The following is a 24,930-nucleotide window of genomic DNA, read 5'->3' on the forward strand; positions in this document are numbered from 1 at the left end:
ACCAATTACTTTTCATTTCCCAATTGTGGTACTGAGAGGTACATATCTTTTCTTTTTAAATAGAAATAATACAAAGTAATAGGGATACAGTTTTTTTCATGGCAAAATATAAAAACTTTATTGAGCAACTTTTCATCTTATTCCTTCCCTTTGTCTTAACTAAGTTATCTCTTGAGAATGGAATGGCACCGTACTCTTGATGGTAGCCTATCAAGTACATCTTTTTCCAGATGAAGGAAAGAATGTCATATGGCAAATGACTTAATAGTCTCATCCCGTCCAAAGGTCTCTGGCACATGTGAATATTGCAGGCCCTGCTCTCGCGGAGATTCATATCTTTTTTTTATTATTTGGATTTAAAAAATTAACTGGGTCGTAAAGCAAATCCCAGACATTAAGTCATTTTACCCATAAACATTTCAGTATCATCTCTAACAGTAAAGAACTTAAAAAAAATAGCCATTGTGTTATTATCTCACATTAACTATAATTCCTTAGTATTTTCTAATACCCAGTTCATATTCAAATATCACTAATTATCTTAAATATGCATTTCCACAGTTGGGTTTTTCTAAAAATCTGGGTCCAAGCAAGCTCCTCACATTTGATTGTTTTATCTTTTAACTATCTTTTATTCTAGACTAATTATTTTTGATAGATCATATTTAGATAATGTAATCACAAAATAGTATAAGATAGTACTTAGTAAAGCATTAAATAGGTTATAATCAAATATGAGTCTTCTAGGTTTCTAATAGACTTCATTGACCCTGTTGGTAGATATATGATATATAAGTTAGAGAACCAGATGGACTAAATTTGAAGCTCCGGCCCTGCCAATGTAGGCTGTGTAATCTTGTGCAAGTCAATTTAGTGTTTGTTCTTATTAAAGTTATACATGTGCATAGTTCAAAAAGACAATTCTACAAGACTTGTTACCAACAAAAATGAACAAGAAAAGCACTCCCCCATTACCACTACTACTTGATTTCCTGCCTCCAAGAGGCATTTGTTTTCAACTCTTTTAACTAATTTGTTTGATATTTACCTCCAGATCTCTAAATAACATGGTTATATTGCTATTCTTGATATTTCTTTTTTAAATGTTAATTTTTAAACATTTATTTTATCGAAGTATAGTTGATTCATTCTTGATATTTCTGTTTTGAGTATTACCTATTGACTTTCTCTAATGGAAGCTGAAGATTTGGTATTTAGTACTCTATCACACTCACTGCTCCTCCACCACAGATACTAAGTCCATCCTCCCATTCTCCTAATATAGTTAGAACAACATTCAGTCTGTATATTATGGCCATGAAAATGCTATTCATAGATACCATGATTACTGTTTTTTCACTGCACATTTTATTTTTCCTGAAGTCAATAACAATCTTGCTTTTTATTTTGCTTAGTTTTCTATGTATTGACCACTAATTTAACTCTATACTCTTCCCCAGTTGTATAAATCTGCTCTCCATATGTTCAAACACATTAGTCTATCAGTTTCATTTGCTTGAAGAAATCTCTCTAGGAACCTTCTGACATGCACTGCTCTGGACTGTTTCCTCTCTATCCCTGCTGCCCAACTATGGTCTTAGAGTCTCCCATCACCATCCTTCTCTTTTGGTATATCTCATTTCCTGGATCCCATGTTCTTTTCATTTTCTTCTTCATTTACTGGAACACATCCTCTAATAATATCCTAGGAAGGATGCATGAGAAGTGAATTTCTGAGACATTACCTGTATGAAAGTGTCTTTATTCTAATCTCATATTTAATTGATAGTCTGGCTGGGTATAGAATTCTTGGTTGTAAATTATTTTCCCTCAGAATTTTGAAGATACTGCTCCACTGTATTTTAGGCTTTCAGCGTTCCTATTGAGAGTTCTGAAGCCACTCTGATTTTTTTAAATTATTTGTATAAAAACCTCTTTGTTGTTTTTCTCTCTGGAAATTTGAGTGTTCTGAAATTTCATGATGATGCATTTGTTGGAGGACTATTTTCATCTTGTGCGGTACACTCAGAGGGCCCTTTCAGGCCCCAAAACTCAAGTTCTTTAGTTATGGGGAATATTTCTTTGAATATTTTCTCCCTTCTATTAAAATTTTTTTTTCCTTTTGCTAGAACTTTCATAATTCAGTTGTGATGGTTCCTAGACTGGTCCTCTAATTTAAAAAAAAACAAACACTTTTGTCTCCCATTTTCTATCTTTGTCTTTTGTACTACATTTTGAAAGACTTCCTCAACTTACTTTTTAATCCTTTTTAATTCTGCTATTATGTTTTTAATTTTCAAAAGTTATTTTTTGTTTTTATTCACTGAGTGTACCTTTTTTAAAAAAATGAATTCTACTTTGTGAATAAAATATTTTCTTTCTGAATATTTTAATGATTTTTTAAAGAGTTTTCACCTTTATTTGTGTTTTCTCTTTTTCCACATTACATTTATTTTAATATTATTTTTTAAATATTTATTTATTTATCTGCACCAGGTCTTAGTTGTGGCATGTGGGATTCTTTTTTTTTTTTCAGTTGCGGCATGCAGGATTTAGTTCCCTGACCAGGGATCGAACCCGGGCCCCCTGCATTGGGAGTGTGGAGTCTTACCCCCTGGACCACCAGGGAAGTCCCTCCACATGGCATTTATTTTTCATTTGTTTTGGTCTCTGTCTTTATATTAGATACTTTCCTCTAATGCCTTGTGGTCTTGGCTGTCAGCCTATACTTAAGAGTGTAGTGTCTTGTTTTTAGTATCGTCTTCTCTCCTACTTCTAGTGGTACCTGGTGCTGCCAGCAATTGACCCTTTGGGGAGTTCTGTGGTGTATTTCAGGACATATTTCAACCTTCCCCACTACTAGTATAGGATTCACCTTTCCTGGTTTTGCTGAGTAAGTTCTACTTGTTTATCTGCTTTCCAAAACTTCTGTTGCTGGTGTCTCCTGTTCTCTTTGTTCCTGTGTACTTCTAATTTACAACAAACAAACGGCCTTTTCTGTCATTTTGAGGGGTTTGGAAGGGAGTGAGGTGTATGTGTAATCTAAATCAGTGTTCAGCAAATGGTTCCTGCACCAAACCCAGCCCTTTCCTATTTCTAAGGCACCATGACTGACACTTTCCCAGGCCCCTAAAGTTCCAAACTTCATCCTAGCATCTCACTCTCAGTCTCAACACATGCCTAGTACCATTTTCATTCCAGCTTCTGTTGCACCAACAGGTGTTTGTAAGCAGTGCCACGCTTTCCCCCTTCCCTCCACCCTCCTAGAGGGCAGTAGGTAGTGGAAATCTAGCTACTCCCAGATTTCCTGGTCTCCCTGTGGTGCTGATGCCCCAGGGGGTGTCCTGCTTCTGCTCCTCAGCTAAGTGCCTTTTGTCTCCTGATGACATAGCAATTTCTTCCTCAATTTCATGGTGACTCACTTCTTAAAAATAGTCTTTGATGTGTCAAAGCCTTTTTTGAAAGTCTAAACAGGTTGTATTGACTAGTTCCTTTTTAGTCACATGCATTTTTACCTCCTGAAACTCTAATATATTAGTTAGGTATGATTTTACCTTCCTGAAACCATGCACCCCTCACTTTCCATGCTTCAGTGCCTCTCCTTCAGTGTTCCCACCCGACCAGCACAGCCTGTCCCAAAAGGTTATCTCACAGCAGCTCAAATACTGTCTCCTCCATATCTTCCCAGCTTCTCCCAGAAAAAATTCTCCCTCTTGCCTCTTAACTCCTGGAGCACCTTTTCTAGAGACCTGTAATATAGTTCTTTGTATCTTTGTATTATCCTCCTGATAGTTCATAAACTCCTTCATGTCAGGTACCATGTCTAATCTTTTGATTAGTCTCTTGAGCTTAGAAGAACTCTGTATATGTTTGGTAAGTTAAATTAATGACATAAATCTAAGGAGAGACTTCTTGAAATAAGTCTACTAAGTCAACAGCCTCCACTTAACCCATTCACAACTGAGTCCCTGCAGTCTGATCACTGTACAGAAATCGTTCCCACTAACGTTACAAATGCCCTCCCAGTGAGCGATTCTGCAGCATCTTTTCATCCATCAGCTTCTTCCACCTCTTTACCACATTTGGATACTCGTTTTTATAAACAATTCTTACCTCCTCTGGCTTCCTCTGTCCTGCTACTCCTATCTCTGATTATTTCACTGATTTCTCTTCCATGTACCACATTCTTCTAAATCAATGGTTGTGTTTTGTTTTCTGTCCTCAGGCTTTTTTTCTCTATGTAGCTTCAGGAATCTCATTTACTCATGTTTTGTTTGTTTGGGATTAGGGTTGAGAGGGAAGAAATTGAGGGGCTCAGACTAGGGGTTAGATTCCCCCAGGATCTAAGCAGTGGAGAAAGTAGAACAAGACACAGGTAACCATATGGCTATTGAAGTATCAGTTTTGCTGATGGACCAGTAAATCCCCAAAGTTGAGAGCTCTTTCATAAAGCTAGATTGGAGAACACAGCTTAGACCCAAGGTCCAAGTAGGGCCTTCTACTTCTCCTGAGATTTAGACCCTTGGGGTGAGTCGTGCCTGGAACAGGTCATTGGGAATGCAGAAAGTGCTCCTGGGTATTAAAGCATGAGGACTGGAAGGTAGAGGAGGTGAACTTACTCAGACTATAGACAGCTCTAAGACAGCAGGAGACTTAAAAATGAAAATCTCAATTATAGGCCAAGCCTCAAGGGAACTGAGGAAGAGCTAAACCCCAAGGTCTCATGGAAAGATGATCCGTGGGATAGCTGACTGCCACAGAGACTGGCACTGGAAGAATATTCTGGATCCAAGGCAGCTCTTTGAGGTGTCATGTTGCCCTCAGCAGCAGCGTTGTGGCTCTTCACTGTGATGCTCTGCCACTAACATGGGCCCCAAGGCCCAGCATCAAGTCCAACCCATAGCCTCCCAGCCTCTGCTCTTCTTTGCTTTTCTGCTTGTATCTCCTACCAGCAGCCCCAACTCTCTGTGCATCCCAAGTCAAGTCTCCAAAAGAGACTCCGAAGGCAGAACCTATCTGCCTATGGATTGCCTTCTCTTGGCTCAGGTGCTCACCTGTGGTCTAGTTGTCTGACCAGAGGAGAAGCAGGGTTATGTGGTTTAGATGGAGGCTACACCCACTTAAGCAAAGGTCAGCATCCATTTGCCCAAGGCCAGAATGTAGATATAATCCTTCTTCTTCTTAATCTCTTACTCATGTCCCACAAGTCACTAGTCCTGTAAATTTTCCCTTTTAAACATTATTAGTATCCTTTTTTTTTTTTTTTTTTTCCCTGTTGTCACTGCCTTGTTCAGGCTGCCATCACTTCTCATCTGGAATGTTGCAATCTCTTCTACCAGTCTCCTGGCCTTCAGTCTGTCTCCTCTAATCTACCTTTTACTCTGTTGCCAGAACAGTCAATTTGGTTCCCGCATAGCAGTGAAAGTTTATGTTTAAGAGTATAAATCAGATCGTGTTACTCCCGGGTTTTAAGCAGGGGCTTCTCTCTGCTATTGAAAAATACAGTGCAGACGTCTCTCGATGGCCTCCTACGTAAGGCCTCCTACAGATCTGTCTCCTGTCTTCCTCTCTGACCTCATTTCCCACCCCTCTTGTGTTTTTCGTGCTCTGTGTTCCAGCAACACTGGCCTTCTCGCTGTTCCTTAATGTACCAAGATTACTGTACTTGCTTTCCTTCAGCCTGGAACTCTTTTTCCCTTGGTCTTTTCTTGGCGGGCTCCTGTCTCCCAGTCTCAGCCATACGTCACCTCCTCAGAGAAGCCTTCCCAAAACACCCAATCTAGCATTGCCTGTACTTCCCCTCATGGTCACTATTACATCATTGGATATTCTTCATAACCACTTATCACTGTCAGAAGTTTTGTTCTTTTGTTTACTTGCTTTTTTTCAGTCTTCTTGACTAAACTATAAATTCCTTGAGAATAGGAGCATTCTCGTTCTTCTTTACTATTGTATCCGTAAGTCTGGTGTATAGTAGTTGCTTAATAAATATGTTGAATTAATGAACAATGAAGTATCTCCCTCATTACCCTTATTTCCATACATATATTATACTTAGCTTTCCCCCTCAGCTTTATTGAGATGTAATTGACAGATAATAATGTGTAAGTTTAAGGTGTATAGTGTGATCCTTTGACAAACGTATGCATTGTGAAATGATTACCACAATAAGGTTAGTTAGCACATCTATCACCTCACAGTTACCTTTTTGCATGTATGCGTGTGGTAAGAACATTTAAGATCTACTCTTAGCAAATTTCAAGTGTACAATACAGTATTGTTAACTGTAGAATGCTTAGTTTTATATGTGTTTTTAATTTACCTGTTAGGTTGCAAGCTACTTCAGGGAATAATTTTTTTTCATTCATTCTTACGTCTCTAGGGCTTACACATGGTGGCTAGCAGAATATGTGTGTTGAATGTGTACCATGAGAGGTAGTAGCCAAAATGTAACTCGTTCACTGCATAATTTGACTTTTGGAAGCCTCTCCAATGACTGGAAAGACTAAGCCTCATTCTTCATCCTCTCTTTATATTCTTTTTATCTGCTTCAGAAACCAGACACAGGAAACATCTGACCGTAATAAAAGGTTTCCAGTAAATTCTAGGTTTCCTCACTGAACAGAGTCGCGCGCAGCAATGCTCTGTTGTGCTTTGGTCTGTAATTCTGTTTGGTCGCTTGTATAGAACCCCGCATGGCCGCCTCTGGCCTGGGAACCAGGAACAGCTGGAACCCAGGATGTTTGAAATAAAAATGACATATCTCTTAGCCTGAGAGGGAGAAGTCTGGATATTCTTGCTCCGTGTCTTGCAAAACAAACTTCTCAATTTGTTGAACACTGAATTTTCCCTTTAGCTGTCAAAGTGGTTTATAACTCAAATGATCTTACATCCTTTAGAATAAACACAAAAAATGAAGGGCCGAACTGATTCTCAGATCTCTGCCTTAAATGCTCAAAGCAAAAAAAAAAAAAAAAAAAAAAAAAAATGCTCAAAGCAACATCCGTCCAAACTTACACAAAGCACGATATATGTCCCTAACTTCCTCCTGGAGTTTCTACCCTCTCACTTGCATCTTCTGCAGTTTAAAGGCACATGCTCTTGGGAGCATTCCACTACCACTGGAAATAATATTTACAAAAACTCCAACTTTTCCTTTCCAGTAAGACTGTCATCTCTTTGGTGCTTGCCCCTTGCTCACCATTATCACACTTTATTTTAAGTGCCTATTAACCTCTCTGCTTCCTTGGCTGGAAGGCAAAGACCAGCTCCTATTCAGCTCCATATCTCTAGTATCTGGCACCAGGCCTGGCACATAATAGGCACTTGATAATACTTGTGAGAAGGAAGGAAGAAGAAACGAATTTTTTAAAAGCCGGTCTATTTAGGAATTGAGGTTGCTGAGGTATATTTAAGTGTCATGAAGTATAACGATGACCTCAGTATAACTAAAGGGAAAAGCTGAATAGCTTTTCAGCATGTACAGTGAATAATGAAGGGAGATCAAGAACCTTCCATCCTTTTGCATTGGTACCAGTGTGTTAGAGGTTAAAATCTTAGAGCTGGATTAGAGAGTTCTTTTTTGACTTTTTTTTTTTTTTCTGAAAATACAAGTTACATGTTCACTCTGGAAATTTTTCAAAAATACAGAGAATAAATATCATCTATAATTCTTTCACCCAGAGACAACTGTTGTTCACATTTAGTTAACTTGTAGCCTTTTTTCTTTACATTTAGATTGAAAACTCTAAAGGAGATTATTTCAGGACTACTTGTGAGTACAAAGAAAGTAAATTGAAATTGGAAAAACACTTGTCAACTGTAATAAAAATTTGAGATGCTGTTTTTATTGTTGCTCATCTGGGCAGTCAACCCCTCAGAAAGGCTTTCCTAATCTTCATCCAGGTGACTGTGATCTCTCACCTAGAAAGCGCCTAGGGCCCTTTCCTTATTCCCCCTGCACTGCTTTGTGGAAATGCTTTTATCTTTCGAGGATGAGGCCAGGCTCGAACATCTGAAGCTTCATGGTATAAGGACATTTCAAGGTTGACCTGAATGAGAATCTGTTATGCAGGATGGATCTCTCCCCTCACCAATTTGTGAAATATCACTCAGATAACATCACCTTTGAAAGAAAGTAAAGACATTTACTAGTTTATTCCTTTGTTTAGCGAACATATTGACCACCTTCTGTGTGTCAGTCACTGTCCTAGGCATCAAAGCCTCAAAATGAACAGACAATCCTTATCCTCAGGGAACTTGCAGTTTAAAGAGAGAAAAAGACGAGTAAACAAGGATTATAATGCAGTATAATAAATGCCATAATAGCAGTGCAGTGACAGCCTAAAGATAAGGGGCAGAACTGATCAGAGAAGCCTTCAAGAAGTGGGGATGATTGCCCTGGGTCTTAATAGAAAAGTGGGAGTTTTTAATGCAAACAGGCAGAGAAAACAGTATGTTTGGTGTCTGAAGACACAAAGATACATATCTCTTTGGAGAAATAGAAGTTGTTTGGCATATCTGGAGCATGAGGCATGAGGCCAAAATGGTAAAGATCTTGAAGGTCAGAGCTTGGAGTTTATCTTACAGGCTACGGGAAGCCACTGAAGCATTTTAATCAAGAGCAAAGACGTAGTCAGGTATACTTTTTAGAAAAATCATGCAAGAGTATGAAGGATGATGGAAGTGGGCTAAGCTGGAGGTAGGCCTGTGGTTAAGGGGCGTATCAGAACAGTCCTAGCAAGAAAAGGACAGGCAGATGTCCACAAAAGGCAAATCTACAGAGACAGAAAGTAAATCAGTGGTTGCCTGGGGCTGGAGGTGGGAACAGGGCATGACTGGGCACCTGGGATCTTCTGGGTGATAGAAATGTTCTAAAGCTGCATGTGTTGATGGTTAAACAACTCTGTACATTTTCTAAAAATCATTGAATTGTACACTTAAAATGAGTGAATTTTATAGTATGTAAATTATACCTCAATAAAGCTCTTTTAAAAAGAGAGAAAAATAGGGGCTTCTCTTCTGAAAGGGCACAGTAACATTGAGAGGAAACAGATGTGGGAAACATTGATAAAGAAGTAGAATTTGCAAGAGATGTTGATTGTATCTCATACAAGTTAGGATGGTCACCTATCTGATTAGACAAGTGTTCTAATTGTGCTCCTACATTTTTGTGAAAGAAAAAAAAAAGTCAGCCTTACCTTTTACTTGGTAGGTTTCAAAGCATATGGATCTGCCCTTAACTGGCAGTACAGAATATCTGCCTCTGGATACTCACCAAAAATTGTATCCTGCAGGGCTTCCCTGGTGGCGCAGTGGTCGAGAGTCCGTCTGCCAATGCAGGGGACACGGGTTCGTGCCCCGGTCCAGGAAGGTCCCACATGCCGCGGAGCGGCTGGGCCCGTGAGCCATGGCCACTGAGCCTGCGCGTCCGGAGCCTGTGTTCCTCAACGGGAGAGGCCACAGCGGTGAGAGACCCGCGTACCGCAAAAAAAAAAAAAAAAAAAATTGTATCCTGCAGCTCTCTGCTACCCAGTTCTTAATAACCACTTGATTATGAGAAAAAGTGATTATGAAGGATTACCTGAAGGAGTTGAAGTCCATCCATTTCTTGGGGCACTTTCAGCAAACAGTTATTGCCTGCCAGGTGTTATGCTGGTAACATAGCAGTGAATAAAGCAGATCTAGTGTCTGCCTTTATAGAGCTTATAGTCTAGCAGTGCAGACAGATGACTTACAGTTATGATAACTCTTGTGTCAGATTTCCATGTGCAATAAGAAAAAAATGACATACACCTGAGATCTGAAGGATCATGCTGAGGTGGGATGCTGCCTGTGGTGTAGACGCTGGGCCTCATGCAGCCAGCTAGCATTCCTTTGTAGTGAGTGAGCCTTTTTTTTTTTTAAAGGAAACATGGGTTTTATTTATTTTTACTTATTGATTTTTGGCTGCATCGGGTCTTAGTTGTGGCACGTGGGATCTTCGTTGCGGCACGCGGGATCTTTAGTTGTAGTGCATGGGCTCTTCGTTGCACCGCGCTGGCTTCTCTCTAGTTGTGGCATGCAAGTTTTCTCTTTCTAGCTGTGGCACATGGGCTCCAGAGCATGTGGGCTCGGTAGTTGTGGCGTGTGGGCTTAGTTGCCCCACGGCACGTGGGATCTTAATTCCCCAACCAGGGATCAAACCCACATCCCCTGCATTGGAAGGCGGATTCTTTACCACTGGACCACCAGGGAAGTCCCATGAGTGAGCCTTTTGAATGTGATCCCTTTGGAGTCTGGGGTCTCTGGAGTTCTTTTGGGCCTTAGATTATCTTGATGTCCCTTATAATTGCTTTAATTGAGCTGTGTGCTCGCCTACGCCATCATTTGTGTTGCTCCTGTTGTAAGAAACAGCCATAAAGATTCACAGTTACTTATTACAGAAACGTTGTAGAAGTTACAGTCTTCAACATCGTGCAGGATCTCCCTTTATTAAGACCCATGAGAGGAATTTCTTTCTAATCACCGTATGGTATTTGCTTTTATGTATGCTTTGCTCCTGTGGTTGCTCTGAGGTGCCCTGTCCCATCCTGCGTCAGGTCTCCACACACAGCATCCTCTCTGCCTGGAATGCCCATTCCTTCTTGTCAGGTTTAACACTTACTTAGCCTTCCGTTCTTAGTTCAGGTGTCACTTCTTTAGGGAAGACTTCCCTAACCAACACCCACTCCCCTTCCAAAACTAGGTCTCCTCCTAATAGAAACTTCCTCAGCACTCTTTTCTTTTCTTCTTCTTTTTTTTTTTTTTTTTTTGCGGTACGCGGGCCTCTCACTGTTGTGGCCTCTCCCGTTGCGGAGCACAGGCTCCGGACGCGCAGGCTCAGCAGCCATGGCTCACGGGCCCAGCCGCTTCACGGCATGTGGGATCTTCCCAGACCGGGGCACGAGAACCCGTGTCCCCTACATCGGCAGGCGGACTCTCAACCACTGCGCCACCAGGGAAGCCCTCTTTTCTTTTTTTACTTAATCAGTTTTTAGTTGAATAACTTGTTGGGTAACCTTTTTTCTCTTAGACTGATGACAGATCCGTGAGCGTAGAGACCATGCTTTTTTTGTTTTCAGCTGGATCGCAAAGACATAGTATAGTATCTTGCACATAGTAGATGCCCAATAAATATTTACTGAACAGTTGAATAAATGAATGAATGTATGTATTGTGAGCACTCAATCTTATTTATTTTCTCATTTTCTTCAGCTGTTTGGGAGCTCAGGCCTCTTTGATTCTACCTGTAGCGTTTGTTTAGGTCCTCATGGCATGCATTTTGTGCACTAACATTCCCCTGACTATATAATATTTTTCCTTCCTTCGACTTCTTCATTTTTAAAATTCCAGTGTGTACTGTAAATTCCTGTAAGTCACTTTATGCCTTTGGGGGGAAGAAATAATAAACATTGAGCATATGAATAGGAAAAGAAAACAAGTCAAAGGGAAATGTTAGTGCCTTCCACCAGATGCAGAAGGGAAGTTTTCTTTTGCTTTGTTTTAATTTTATTTTCACTATGAGAAGCAAAAAAGAAGTAAATGTGTCCCTTAATTCGGCAGGAAATGCCTCTGAAGAATTTGGGGCATATCTCTGCCCTGAGATGTTCCTCCCAGTGGCACGAGGCTTGGGCTGGGCTCGGCAGGGCCTCCTGGCCCAGTGGATGGGTGAGACGGACCAATGGAGGCTGTCTGTGCAGCTGAGTTCCAGTCCAGTTGACTTTTCCTTGGGAGAGGGTTTGGGCAAAGCCAGTGGGAACTTGTTTTTCTGTTTTTGTTTTGTTTTATTTTTACTGTAAGAAAGAGAAAGAAATGAACTTGTCCTCTTGTGTTGCAGATTCAGTGGTTCTTTCCTTTGACTCCGCTGGACAAACACTAGGCTCAGGTACCACTCCCTTCCCTTCTATCATCCTTTCAGCATTCAGCGCTGGCCACCTTTGAAGTGGAGCCTAATGAGATGGGGGAGGGGGCGTCTGGGGAGGGCAGTGGAATATCTCAGTATTGTGGGAAAATCTCAAGAAGCATTTCTAGGGACCCACAGTCTAGGAGGCAGCAGTGGGCTACAACATCCAGAAGACTTCTCCAGTTGCTTTAGAACTGTGCACCAAGGAGTTTGCAGCTCCTTCCTTATTCAGGGTGGTCCAGCGTCACAGAAAAGGTGTCTGTTTCCTGTGCACATATCCTGTCTCAGAGAGTGGGGCAGAGGGCGTTGAGAGACCCCAAGCTCTGGGCACGCTGGAGTAGCTAACCATCAGGGCTCTCCAGCAGCATGCCAGGCTGGTGAGAGTACCACAGCTTCCTAGGGACATACACCCTGTTGCGTGTTCACATGCACACCCCGTATACTCAAATACACACCTCCTCCAGGACGGGCACTGTACTGTGCACATGTGCCGACGTACTCCTGCTCTCCCCCGTGTCAACAGTGCAGGACACACAAATCGGCGCACCCGCTGCTTTGACACAAATCACCCAGGCTCAGTGGAGCTCAGCTTTCCCCTGTCGGAGGCAGTCTGCCTGCCCCACACCACTGTGCTGTTGGCAGCGAACAGAAAGAGCAGATACTTGGGTTCTTCAGCTTGCTGCCATTGTGTCCCTGTGGGAGCCCCAGAATGACTTCACCTCGTGAGGAGAGCATCTCTATGTACCAGGTCTTAATTTTTAGCTGAAGACGGTGGTCCTCGTACCTTAGGTGCCGCCTGTGAGTAACAGGGAGACTTTGCTGGCCTGTTGAGGGCAATTAACCCATTTTGCTGTCCTTAACTGCAACAGATTGATGTTTCACAAAGCAGCAATGAGGTTCCAGGCCACTGTAGCAATGTGGACAAGGGGAAGGATGATCAGAGAATATGATCGCAGCTGCCACTGTTTGCTGAGGGCCTACTGTGTGCCAGCACTATGCTAAGTGCTTTACACACATCTTGCAAGGTGGATAGTACATCTTTACTTATAAAGAAACTTAATTCTCAAAGACTTGAAGTACCCTGTCCAGGGCCACTCATATCTGTCCACCCCTGGAGCCTGCACTGTCTGCCTTGTCATCTTGCTGTCTCATACTTTGATGCCTGAGGTGTCCGCATTGAAATGCTGAGATGGGAGAGGTTGCTTTAAGACAGAATGGGCCTTTAGAAAGAGTTTTTAAGTAGATGCAAAGTTGCATCCATTCACATAGGAAAAAACTGATCAACTTTATTACATTAAAGTAGAACTTCTGCTAATGAAAAGGTACCATTAAGAGAGTGAAAAAAGACATCTATAACACAAGTAGCCAACAAAGGGCTTGCTTCCAGAATAAAGGACTACAAAAATCAATGTGAGTAAAGAAATAACCCAGTATAGAAAAAGGCAAAAGGCCCCAACAGGGACTTCACAAAAGAGGAATCCAAATGGCCAATAACCCTCTGAAAAGGTGTTCGATTGTATTACTGCCTAGGGAAATGCAAATTAGCATTTCAGTGAGATACCACTGCGCATCTACCAAAATAGGAAAGCCTGAGAAGCTTGATACTCCAAGGTTGGTGAGGAAGTGATATGGTGGAAACTTTGAGTCTCTACTGGTCAGTGGGTAAGTTGATTACAACCACTTTGGAAAAAAACTATGGTAGTGTCTAGCTAAATTTGAATATATACATACCCATGACCTGGCATTTCGTCCCCTAGGTATATTCCCTGCATAAATAGATACTTACATATATACCAGGATGTATGTGTAAGATACATGTGTAAGAATCTATCAGTGTCATTGACTGCAGCTAAAGGCCTGGGCAGAATGCATTTAGCAGCTATTTGAAGACTCTGAAATATAAATAGTAGTAGACAGATTGGGGGAAAAACTAGAATTAGAAGTGCTGCCACCCTGACAGTGAATTTCTCATTTTCCCTCTGGCATCCCATGTCCTGGACTCGAGACAGCCCAAAATCCGGGCACAAACAGAGTGGACATAAGGGCACAAATGGAGAGAATTCCAGAAGACCTCTGGTTATGGCTAGAGTCTGGTTGGGAAAGGGGCTCTAAGGCTCAGACAGGGATGGGAAATCCCGAGGGTTGTTTTTCTCTGTTTTCTCATGCCCTAGTCCCCAGGCAGTCCCCTCGGTGGTGGTGGTGGCAGTGCCCAGTAGCAGCAGTGGGGCCTTCAAGCACCTAAAACTGAGGAAGGGAAACCTTCTTTGATCAAATCTTCCTCTCTGTAATCCCAAGGGGGTGGGGTGAAATCCAGTTGCTTTTTTCTCTCTCTGCCTTCCTGCTGCTTGGTCCCAGATTTGGGTACAGTTCAGGAAATGTGTGGCAGAAAGTGTAACTGAAACCCCAGATTTCTGGCCAGAGAACCAAAAAGGGGAGGACCAATGAACTGGAAAGTACAAGGAGAGCAGAAAGGAAGGAGCTCAGGAAAATGACTCCATAAAGTTGTGTATGAACTTCTGGGCTAGCCCTGAGCTGTGCATGTGTGCATCTGATTCTAACCAACACACCAAAGACTTTGAGAACAACTAAGGGAGAGACCACCACCTGAGTCCCAGACTGGACACTTGGTGGTACACACCTGAACAGGCTTTGAAAATGGAACTGGCATTGAAACCACAACTCAAAAGAAGGCTGGTCAGAACTTGCCAACTAAATCCAACCTGCCTGATTGTCTGGTAAAACAAAAATATCAACATTCTCCACTGAATTTAAATAAGACCTAAAGTTTCATGACATAATATTCAAAATATAGAGGATACAATCTAAAATTAATTATCACATGAAGAACTTGGAAAATCGCAACTTGCCTGGGAGAGGCAATCAGAGGATGCCGATGTCAGGGCTTCCTTGGTGGTGCAGTGGTTCAGAATCCGCCTGCTAGTGCAGGGGACATGGGTTCGAGCCCTGGTCCGGGAAGATCCCACATGCCATAGAACAACTAAGCCCGTGCACCACAACTACTGAGCCTGCACTCTAGAGCCCGCAAGCCACAACTACTGAGCTCACGTGCCACAGCTCCTGAAGCCCACGCACCTAGAGCCTGTGCTTTGCAACGAGAGAAGCCACCACAATGAGAAGCCCGCGCACTGCAACGAAGAGTAACTCCTGCTCGCCATAACTAGAGAAAGCCCGTGTGCAGCAATGAGGACCCAACACAGCCAACAATAAATAAATTAAATAAATAAATAGATGCCGATGCTGAGATGACACAGATGTTGTAATAATCTGACAGACTTTAAAGTAGCTTTTATAAAAAAGCTCCTGGCCCCCTTTCCCCACCTCTTCCATCTGGCTGTTGCTGAGTTGAATCCTTTCATAACAAACTGGTAATCTAGTAAGTAAGCTGTTAAAAAAAAATGCCCCCAAAAGTAAGGGTAAACATTGTTGACATGAATGGAAAGATAGAATGTGTTAGCCAAAAAATAACCCCGTGAACCATATATGTATATATAAACCAAATGGAGATACAAGAAAAAAGATACGATAATGGAAAATTAAAAAACTCTGCTGCATGGGCTCAATCACAAAATGGAGATGACAGAGGAAAGAATCAGTAAACTCGAAAATAAAGCAATAGAAACTATCCAATCTGAACAACGAAGAGAAAAGATTAAAGAAGCTGAACGAAGTCTCAGTGACTTATGGGACAATACTGGAAGGTTTACCATCTGTGTCATTGGAGTCCCAGAAGGAGAGAAGGAGTGCGGTACAGAAGAAGTGTTTGAAAAAGTAATGGCTTAAACTTCCCAAACTTGGTGCCCACGTAGGCTTTATTCTGGGAATGGAAGGCTGGCTCAACATTCAAAAATCAGTCAGTGTAATCTACCCTATTAACTGTCTACAGAAGAAAAACTACATGGTCATGGCAATTGATAAAGCATTTGATACAATTCAACATCTACTCATGATAAAAGTTTTCAGCAAACTTAGAAGGGGACTTTTTCAATCTGATATAGGGCATCTACAAAAAACCTACAGCAAACATCATACTTAATGGTAAAAGACTGCTCTCCCCCTAAGATCAAGAAACCACTCCTGAAAGTCCTAGCCAGTGCAGTAAGAAGAAAAGGAAATAAAAAGAATACAGATGGGAAAGGAAGAAATAGAACTAACCGTCTTCATAGGTGACATGATTGCCTACATAGAAAAATCCCAAGGAATCTAAATATTTTTAGATTGGTCTGGACATACCTGATACCATGAATAGAACTGAATTTACTGTATGCCCAGCTCTAGACATCTTCTTTTCTTCCCAGGATAGAAGGGGAATGGTGCATGACCTCTTTGCTTGCATTGGGTTGGGGCTTCCACCTACCAATGGAGGTTCGACACTCCGTTGGCCCCCAGTACCGTCACAGCTGTGCTGTGCTTGGGTGGAGGGCGCATAGTCACAGGGCACCTCGTCTTATCAGGACCTCCTCGCTAGGCCTCTCTCCTCCCCCCACACCAATGTACACCCATTTGAGACTGGATTTCAGTTTGTGAACTTCTAAGTTATTTTACTGGGTCAGTTAATTTAGTCCAGGTCAGTGAATTTTTCTGTGTTTATTTTATAAAACTGCTTTTCCTATTTTAGTTTGTCTTTGATTAACTGATCCTATGTGATAATTTATTTTCCTGACTCAAGATGATGTGGGAGCTGTTTGCACTTTGGCCAGCCCCTCTTGGGTCTCTGTGGACTCCCATGGTTCATGTGTGGGCATGGCTAGGCCTTTTGACACCACCCTGGGGCAGGGGCTGGGAGGTAAGGGTAGATCATTGCTCTCATGGCAGCTCTCCTAATATGAGGGGGTCTGCTTTCCTTGTTTTCCTCTGAGAGTCAGTGTAGAGTAATGTAAAGAAAAGAAGCTGCAGAGCCAGACCTGGGTTGGTTCAGCCGCACCCAGCTGGTCCACGTGCTGTCTGGGGATCTTGAACACATTATTTCCCCTCTCTAAGACTCTGTTTCCTCCTCTGTAAAATGGAGAAAATACCCACCTCATAAGGGTCGTAAGGGTTAAACTGCGAGTGTAGGTGAAAGTACTGAGAGCAGCATGAATTCCCAGTAGTTGCTCAATAACTAGTAGTTCCCTCAGTTCTTCCCTTTGTCCGGCATGTCCGTTTGCAACTGTTGCCAACTTCGTCCAACCCAAGCCAGGATATATATTACTTACGTTTAATATAGCCCATGACTTTTATTTGAGGCTGTACAGTGCCTTTTCTTTAGAAGAGAGGGATCTATTTTGGTTAGGATAGGTCCTCATTCCATTTATCCCTATGCCCTATGCACTTAGCAATTCATCATATCTCAGAGGTTGGAGCCAAAGACCCCTTTAAAGAAGCAGAGCTTCTTCTCTTATATGCTTGGAGTTTTCTTGCCTAATGGCCTATCCTGCTTTTCTGGCTTTTGTGCGTTCTAATATGAAGCGCTGCAGTTTCCTGATAGAATAAAGTCCATGTTTTTTCCCATATACTAAACTTTATCTACTTCAATCATGTTTCTCAAACTGGCCTTCCTGGGAAATATTCATTGTTGTCATCGGCAGCAGTTATTTCATAGGCATCTGCTTTGTGCAAAGCACAGCGACAGCCCATGGGAATTTGTGGTGGCTCTTTACAATGACCAAAGGAGGTGGGTCACCGGGGACTGAAAGGGCCAGTCGCACAATTGTTTCATGATGTGCACCTATATTCCCTGAAAGTCCATTTCAGGGCTCAGTGGCCTAAGAGTGGAGCTGGAGTAGGACACTTTCTCTCGGGGAGCTCCCCCTTCATCCTAGAATAGGATATCACTGTGGAGTCAGAACCCCCAGCTGTTTAAACATGAGAGCATAAGTAGAAAGTGATAACACTTGTACACCCTGCTAAGATAAAAGGAGGGGACTCAGGGTTATTTAATCAGGGCATTGTGAAAACATTTAAAATTTTCTTTACGTTATAGAATCATGATGAGCAAAATGAAATACAAAGTGTTGTGGAATGTATTAAATGTTGAATTGCTATAATATAAAAATAAATATTTTTAAGTTTTTAAGTTAAAAACTTGAGCTTGTTTCAATGTGTGTTAGTTTTTATCTCAGGGTTTATGCCTCTCAGGTGGTCAGTTTTCATAAAGGTTCCAAATATGCTTAAAAAGAATGTGCATTCTCCACTTGTCAGGTGTAAGGTACTCTGTGTATCAGCTAGTTCAAAATTTATTCACTGTTCTGTTCAAATCTTCTGATTTCTCAACTGATTCTGTGAGCCTGATTCTTCAGTGGTCTGTAAGGTTCCCGTTATAATGACAGGAGACCCATTGTATATTTCTCCTTGTAATTCTGTTAATTTTGCCTGATACAGAGACATTATTAGGTGCATACACACTTTAGTGCATGGCTTCCTTTTGTTTATGTCCAGTTTCTGAACCTTCCAGGAGTCTCTATGAGTTCAGAACACCAACTTCTTCCTTTGAAATGCCAGTGGAAAAGTTAATGGTTAGTTTCAAAGACAGTCAGCATCGGAACAGGCACTTTATGCATTCACAGGTCTGGCGTGGTACACGTGTGGAGGAGAAGAGCAGAGATTTGCATCATGCATGCCACTTCCCACCTTGAGCCAGGCAGGGGACACACATGTGCTCCTTGGTCAGGGCTTTCCAGCCTGGCTGAGGCAGGGAACCTAAACCACCAGACTAAACATCTCCCCTTCACTGTGCAGCTGTGGTCTTGCTGCTCTGACACCTGGGAGGAGAGTACCTTCAGGTGCCAGGAGAGCTGTACATATACATCAGTGCACATTGTGCCTGGTGACTTGAGAGTCCCCGGATCTTCTTTTTTTTTTTTTAGTTAATTTTTAGTTAATTTTTGGAGTATGGTTGCTTTACAATGTTGTGTTAGCCTGCACTGCACAACAAAATGTATCAGCCATACACATACAGATATCCCCTCCCTTTTGGACTTCCCTCTCATTTAGGTTACCACAGTGTACTAGGTGACTTCCCTGTGCTATACAGCATGTTCCCATCAGTTGTCCATAGATGGGTGTTGAATTTTGTCAAAAGCTTTTTCTGCATCTATTGAGATGATCATCTGATTTTTATTCTTCAATTTGTTAATATGGTGTATCACATTGATTGATTTGCATATATTGAAGAATCCTTGCATCCCTGGGATAAATCCCACTTGATCATGGTGTATGATCCTTTTAATGTGTTGTTGGATTCTGTTTGCTAGTATTTTGTTGAGGATTTTTGCACCTATATTCATCACTGATATTGGTCTGTAATTTTCTTTTTTTGTAGTATCTTTGTTGGTTTTGGTATCAGGGTGATGGTGGCCTCGTAGAATGAGTTTGCGAGTGTTCCTTCCTCTGCAGTTTTTTGGAAGAGTTTGAGAAGGATGGGTATTAGCTCTTCTCTAAATGTTTGATAGAATTCACCTGTGAAGCCATCTGGTCCTGGACTTTTGTTTGTTGGAAGATTTTCAATCACAGTTTCAGTTTCATTACTTGTGATTGGTCTGTTCATATTTTCTCTTCTTCCTGGTTCAGTCTTGGAAGGTTATACCTTTCTAAGAATTTGTCCATTTCTTTTTTCTTTTTTGGCTGAGTTGGGTCTTCATTGCTGCGCGCAGGCTTTCTCTAGTTGCGGTGAGTGGGGGCTACTCTCCGTTGCAGTGCGCACACTTCTCACTGCAGTGGCTTCTCTTGTTGCGGAGCTCAGGTTCTAGGCGCACAGGCTTCAGTAGCTGTGGAGTGCAGGCTTCAGTAGTTGTGGCGCACGGGCTTAGCTGTTCCGTGGCATGTGGGATCTTCCCAGACCAGGGCTTGAACCTGTGTTCCCTGCATTGGCAGGCAGATTCTTAACCACTGCACCATCAGGGAAGTCCATGTCCATTTCTTCCAGGTTGTCCATTTTATTGGCATAGAGTTGCTTGTAGTAGTCTCTTATGATGCTTTGTATTTCTGCGGTGTCTGTTGTAACTTCTCCTTTTTCATTTCTAATTTTATTGATTTGAGTCCTCTTCCTCTTTTTTCTTGATGAATTTGGCTAAAGGTTTATCCATTTTGTTTATCTTCTCAGAGAAACAGCTTTTAGTTTTCTTTATCTTTGCTATTGTTTTCTTTGTTTCTATTTCATTTATTTCTGCTCTGATCTTTATGATTTCTTTCCTCCTACTAACTTTGGGTTTTGTTGGTTCTTCTTTCTCTAGTTCCTTTAGGTGTAAGGTTAGATTGTTTATTTGAGATTTTTCTTGTTTCTTGAGGCAGGATTATATTACTATAAACTTCCCTCTTAGAACTGCTTTTGCTGCATCCCATAGGTTTTGGATACTTGTGTTTTCGTTGTCATTTGCCTCTAGGTAATTTTTGATTTCCTCTTTGATTTCTTCAGTGATCTCTTGGTTATTTAGTAATGTATTGTTTAGCCTCCATGTGTTTGTGTTTTTTACATTTATTTCCCTGTAATTTATTTCTAATCTCGTAGCATTGTGGTCACAAAAGATGCTTGATATGATTCCAATTTTCTTAAATTTACTGAGGCTTGATTTGTGACCCAAGATGTGATCTATCCTGGAGAAGGTTCTGTGTGCACTTGAGAAGAAATTGTAATCTGCTGTTTTCAGATGGAATGTCCTGTAAATATCAATTAAATATGTCTGGTCTATTGTATCATTTAAAGCTTGCATTTCCTTATTAATTTTCTGTCTGGATGATCTGTCCATTGGTGTAAGTGAGGTGTTAAAGCCCCCCACTATTATTGTGTTACTGTCAATTTCCTCTTTTATAGCTGTTAGCATTTGCCTTACGTATTGAGATGCTCCTATGTTGGGTACATATATATTTATAATTGTTATATCTTCTTCTTGGATTGATCCCTTGATCATTATGTAGTGTCCTTCCTTGTCTCTTGTAACATTCTTTATTTTAAAGTCTATTTTATCTGATATGAGTATTGCTACTCCAGCTTTCTTTTGATTTGCATTTGCATGGAATATCTTTTTCCATCCCCTCACTTTCAGTCTGTATGTGTCCCTAGGTCTGAAGTGGGTCTCTTGATGGGTCTTGTTTTTACATCCATTCAGTGAGCTTGTGTCTTTTGGTTGGAGCATTTAATCCATTCATAATTAAGGTAATTATTAATATGTATGTTCCTATTACCATTTTCTTAATTGTTTTGGGTTTGTTTTTGTAGGTCCTTTTCTTCTCTTGTGTTTCCCACTTAGAGAAGTTTCTTTAGCATTTGTTGTAGAGCTGGTTTGGTGGTGCTGAATTCTCTTAGCTTTTGCTTGTCTGTAAAGATTTTGATTTCTCTGTCAAATGTGAATGAGATCCTTGCCGGGTAGAGTAATCTTGGTTGTAGGTTCTTCCCTTTTATCACTTTAAATATATCGTGCCACTCCCTTCTGGCTTATAGAGTTTCTGCTGAAAAATCAGCTGTTAACCTTATGGGAGTTCCCTTATATGTTATTTGTTGTTTTTACCTTGTTGCTTTCAATAATTTTTCTTTGTCTTTAATTTTTGTCAGTTTGATTACTGTGTGTCTTGGCATGTTTCTCCTTGGGTTTATCCTGCCTGGGACTCTCTGCACTTCCTGGACTTGGGTGGCTATTTCCTTGCCCATGTTAGAGAAGTTTTCAACTATAATGTCTTCAAATATTTTCTTGGGTCCTTTCTCTCTCTCTCTTCTCCTTCTGGTACCCCTAAAATGTGAATGTCGTTGCGTTTAATGTTGTCCCAGAAGTCTCTTAGGCTGTCTTCATTTCTTTTCATTCCTTTTTCTTTATTCTGTTCCATGGCAGTGAATTCCACCATTCTGTCTTTCAGATCACTTATCTGTTTTTCTGCCTCAGTTATTCTGCTATTGATTCCTTCTAATGTAGTTTTCATTTCAGTGATTGTATTGTTCATCTCTGTTTGTTCTTTAATTCTCTAGGTCTTTGTTAAACATTTCTTGCATATTCTCGATCTTTGCCTCCATTCTTTCTCTGAGGTCCTGGATCATCTTCCTTATCATTATTCTGAATTCTTTTTTGGTAGGTTGCCTATCTCCACTTCATTTAGTTGTTTTTCTGGGGTTTTATCTTGTTCCTTCATCTGGTATATAGTCCTCTGCCTTTTCATTCTGGCTATCTGTGAATGTGGTTTTCATTCCACAGGCTGCAGGATTGTCCCCCATTTGTTTATTTTTGTTTTAATTTTCCTTATGCTAGGAGGTGGTTTAAAAAGATGTTCCTGTGGTTTATGTCAAAGAGTGTTCTGCCTATGTTTTCCTCTTAAGTGTTTTAATAGTGTCTGGTCTTACATTTAGGTCTTTAATCCATTTTGAGTTTATTTTTGTGTATCCAGGGCCTTTCTTATTACAGATTTGCGGTGAGTGGACTGCCGGTGAGACCTGGGCTTTACTGCCAGCTTCCCCAGAGATGAATTGTCCCTGTAGAGTTGGTACACGCAAAGTAACATTTCCATTGTATAAGCTGAACTCACATGCTACTTCAAGAACACATTGGTATACAGTGAGATGCTCTGGGATCTGCAACCTTGCCCAAACCCAACAGTAAGAAGCTCTGCTGCTGTATATCCAGAGCATTATGCCTATGACTTCCTGATCGCTTTCTATTCTGGTTTATATTTCCTAAAGATTATACTTAAGCTTTCCTGCTAGTCAGAGAACTCTGTGAGGGACTGTGCACAGTAACATCTTAGGAATATGTGGCATATTCAGTAACCGCTTGTGAATGTGAGAATAGAATGCTTGTCAGATAAGATCCCTGGCTGGGTTGGAGATGGGGCAGTAATGTGTTACTCAGGAGCCTCCAGAAGTCTTTGTGGAGAAGGTTAAATTTTAGGCTTTTATAAATGACAGGAGAAAATTACCCTGACAAATTTGGAGTCATCAAAAAGGAACCCCAAAGTAAAAGCCAGAAACTGAAATTAAGGAAGAGTGCCTAAGAAGAGCCAGGGCAGGCTCTCCATAGGCAGGTGACTTTGATGTAATCAGCTGGATGGGCTGGGAACCAAGAATGCCCAGAGCAAGAGAAGCACCACCTTAAAAGGTGGTTGGGCTAGTGGCTGGGAGAGGCAGCAAGAGGTGGAGGAAGACAAAGAATCAGGTCTTAGGGCTCCTCACTAGATTCTCTTGGTCATTTGGTCACGTTCATTCTTCCATTCATTCAGCATATGTATGGAGCACCAACTATGCCAGACCCTGTATTAGGTGCTAGAGATACAGGTACATACAGTTAGGATTATTTATTGTAAGCAACAGAAACTGACCCTGACTGACTTAAAAGGAAAAGAAATATACCAGAAGGACATGGGAACCCACAGAATCAAATGAAAAACCAAACCACCGGCCCTCAGAAAACACATTAAGGGCAGTGCCAGGAATCTAGACTGAAGCAACTGTTCCATCTCTTCAGCATGCTGTTTTTCTCCCTGGTGTCACTCAGCTTGCAAGAGAAAGAGTCCAACCAACCTAGCTTTTGTCAAGTATCCACACTTTGGAAAGACACATCCCATTGATAGTCTGACCACTTGTCTGCAATGGGAGAAGGGTAGTTCCCTGAAAGAAATTCAAGGGGCTTCTTTCTAAAAGAGGACAGAAACAACAGATGTGCACTACAGACTCCTGAGCAAATAAGCAGCACTGCATTAAGTTCTACAAGTTTGGTGGAGAGCACAGATAAGGGGACACTTAGGCTAACAGTTTAGATCAGAGTAGGGGTTGTCATTCATCACTCATGTATCATGCCAAGCACAGTGTTAGGTGACGAAGCCTTAGAACTTTTAGTCTGTGGAGGAGAGCCACCAGTCAAATAGTCTGCTAAATGTATAATTACATTTGTATAATAGAGTAATTGCTATGAGGGCAAGTAAGACACTGTGTGAAAGGAGCATGTAGGAGGGGCACAAGCCAGACAGGAGGGTCAAGGCATGCTCTTCCAAAAGAGTACATTTGAACTAGGGCCTTAAAAATGAGCAGGAACTAACCACATAAAGAGAGGAGGACATGTTTCAGGCAGAAAAAACTGCTTCTAAGAAAAAGGCGTATGTTGAGAGAATTCATGGCTCATTGAAGGAACTGAGAGACGGCCAGAATGGCCAGAGCACAGTGCCCAAGAGAGAAGACAGTACAAGATAGAGCCGGAAAGGTAGGTAAAGGCCGAATCATGAAGGTCCTTATGGCACTACAACAATGTCTGTTACTTTTAGCTTTGGTGACAGCTATATCTTGAAGGACGAGTGGGAATTTACCAAGTTAACAAGGGGAGTGAGAGCATTATAGACTGAGGGAACATCATCTGCAGTAGGTCTCGGGCATGAAGGCTGCCTGAAAGGGGTGGCAGAAGATGGGACCGGGGGGACAGGTAGAGACAGATTACGTGGTTGCTGCATGGCCTCAGCAACAGTGAAGACTCCAGCAGAAGCAGTGACCATGGTAGAGGGAGGATCTGTATTTAGAAATGAGAGAAATAGGGCACACCAAAAACTTCATTCTTGGGGGACTGAATGGTGATGCCGTTACCAAAGAAACAAAACAGGCTGTGGGGAGGGCAGGGAACGGGGTGAAGATAAGTCTGATTTATAGCATTTTGAGTTTGAGGTGACTGTGGGTCATTTAGGGGCCATGTGTAGGAAATAACCAATGTGAAAAGGGGTTGGGAATGGTACTTTACGTGAAGGGAAGAGCAGGCATGAAGGCCTGGAAGTGATAAGGTACTTTGGAGGAACATAACATAGCTCAGTCTGGCTGGAGCATAGAACATGGCAGGGGCAGGGTCGGGTGAGGCAGGGAGTCAAAGGGTGAACTTAGGGTGGTCACTGTAGGCCAGATCATGAAGGCCCTTGTAAGCTAAGAGACTGGCATTTATTCTGAGAACAGTAGAGGCCATTTGAATGTTTTAAGCAGAGTTATGACATAATCATATTTATCTTATAGGAAGATTGCTCTAGTTACATCGTGGAGAATCCATTAGAAAGGGAAAAGA

General features: G+C 41.6%; 1 protein-coding gene across 6 annotated transcripts in view; it reads left to right on the forward strand.

The window, feature by feature from the left end:
- The window catches only part of ST3GAL3 (ST3 beta-galactoside alpha-2,3-sialyltransferase 3), a 238,534-nt gene that overhangs the window by 97,486 nt on the left and 116,118 nt on the right, over positions 1–24,930 (forward strand). For 4 of the 6 annotated variants that reach the window (XM_067725835.1, XM_067725839.1, XM_067725840.1 and 1 more), the window contains exon 3: positions 11,858–11,905. The exons of the other annotated variants lie outside the window; for them this stretch is intronic. In XM_067725835.1, the coding sequence (XP_067581936.1) occupies positions 11,858–11,905 (48 nt within the window). The remainder of the gene's footprint in view (positions 1–11,857; positions 11,906–24,930) is intronic. 6 annotated transcript variants of the gene reach the window in all.

This window comes from Pseudorca crassidens, chromosome 2 (assembly GCF_039906515.1).
Source record: "Pseudorca crassidens isolate mPseCra1 chromosome 2, mPseCra1.hap1, whole genome shotgun sequence".
NCBI lineage: Eukaryota > Metazoa > Chordata > Mammalia > Artiodactyla > Delphinidae > Pseudorca > Pseudorca crassidens.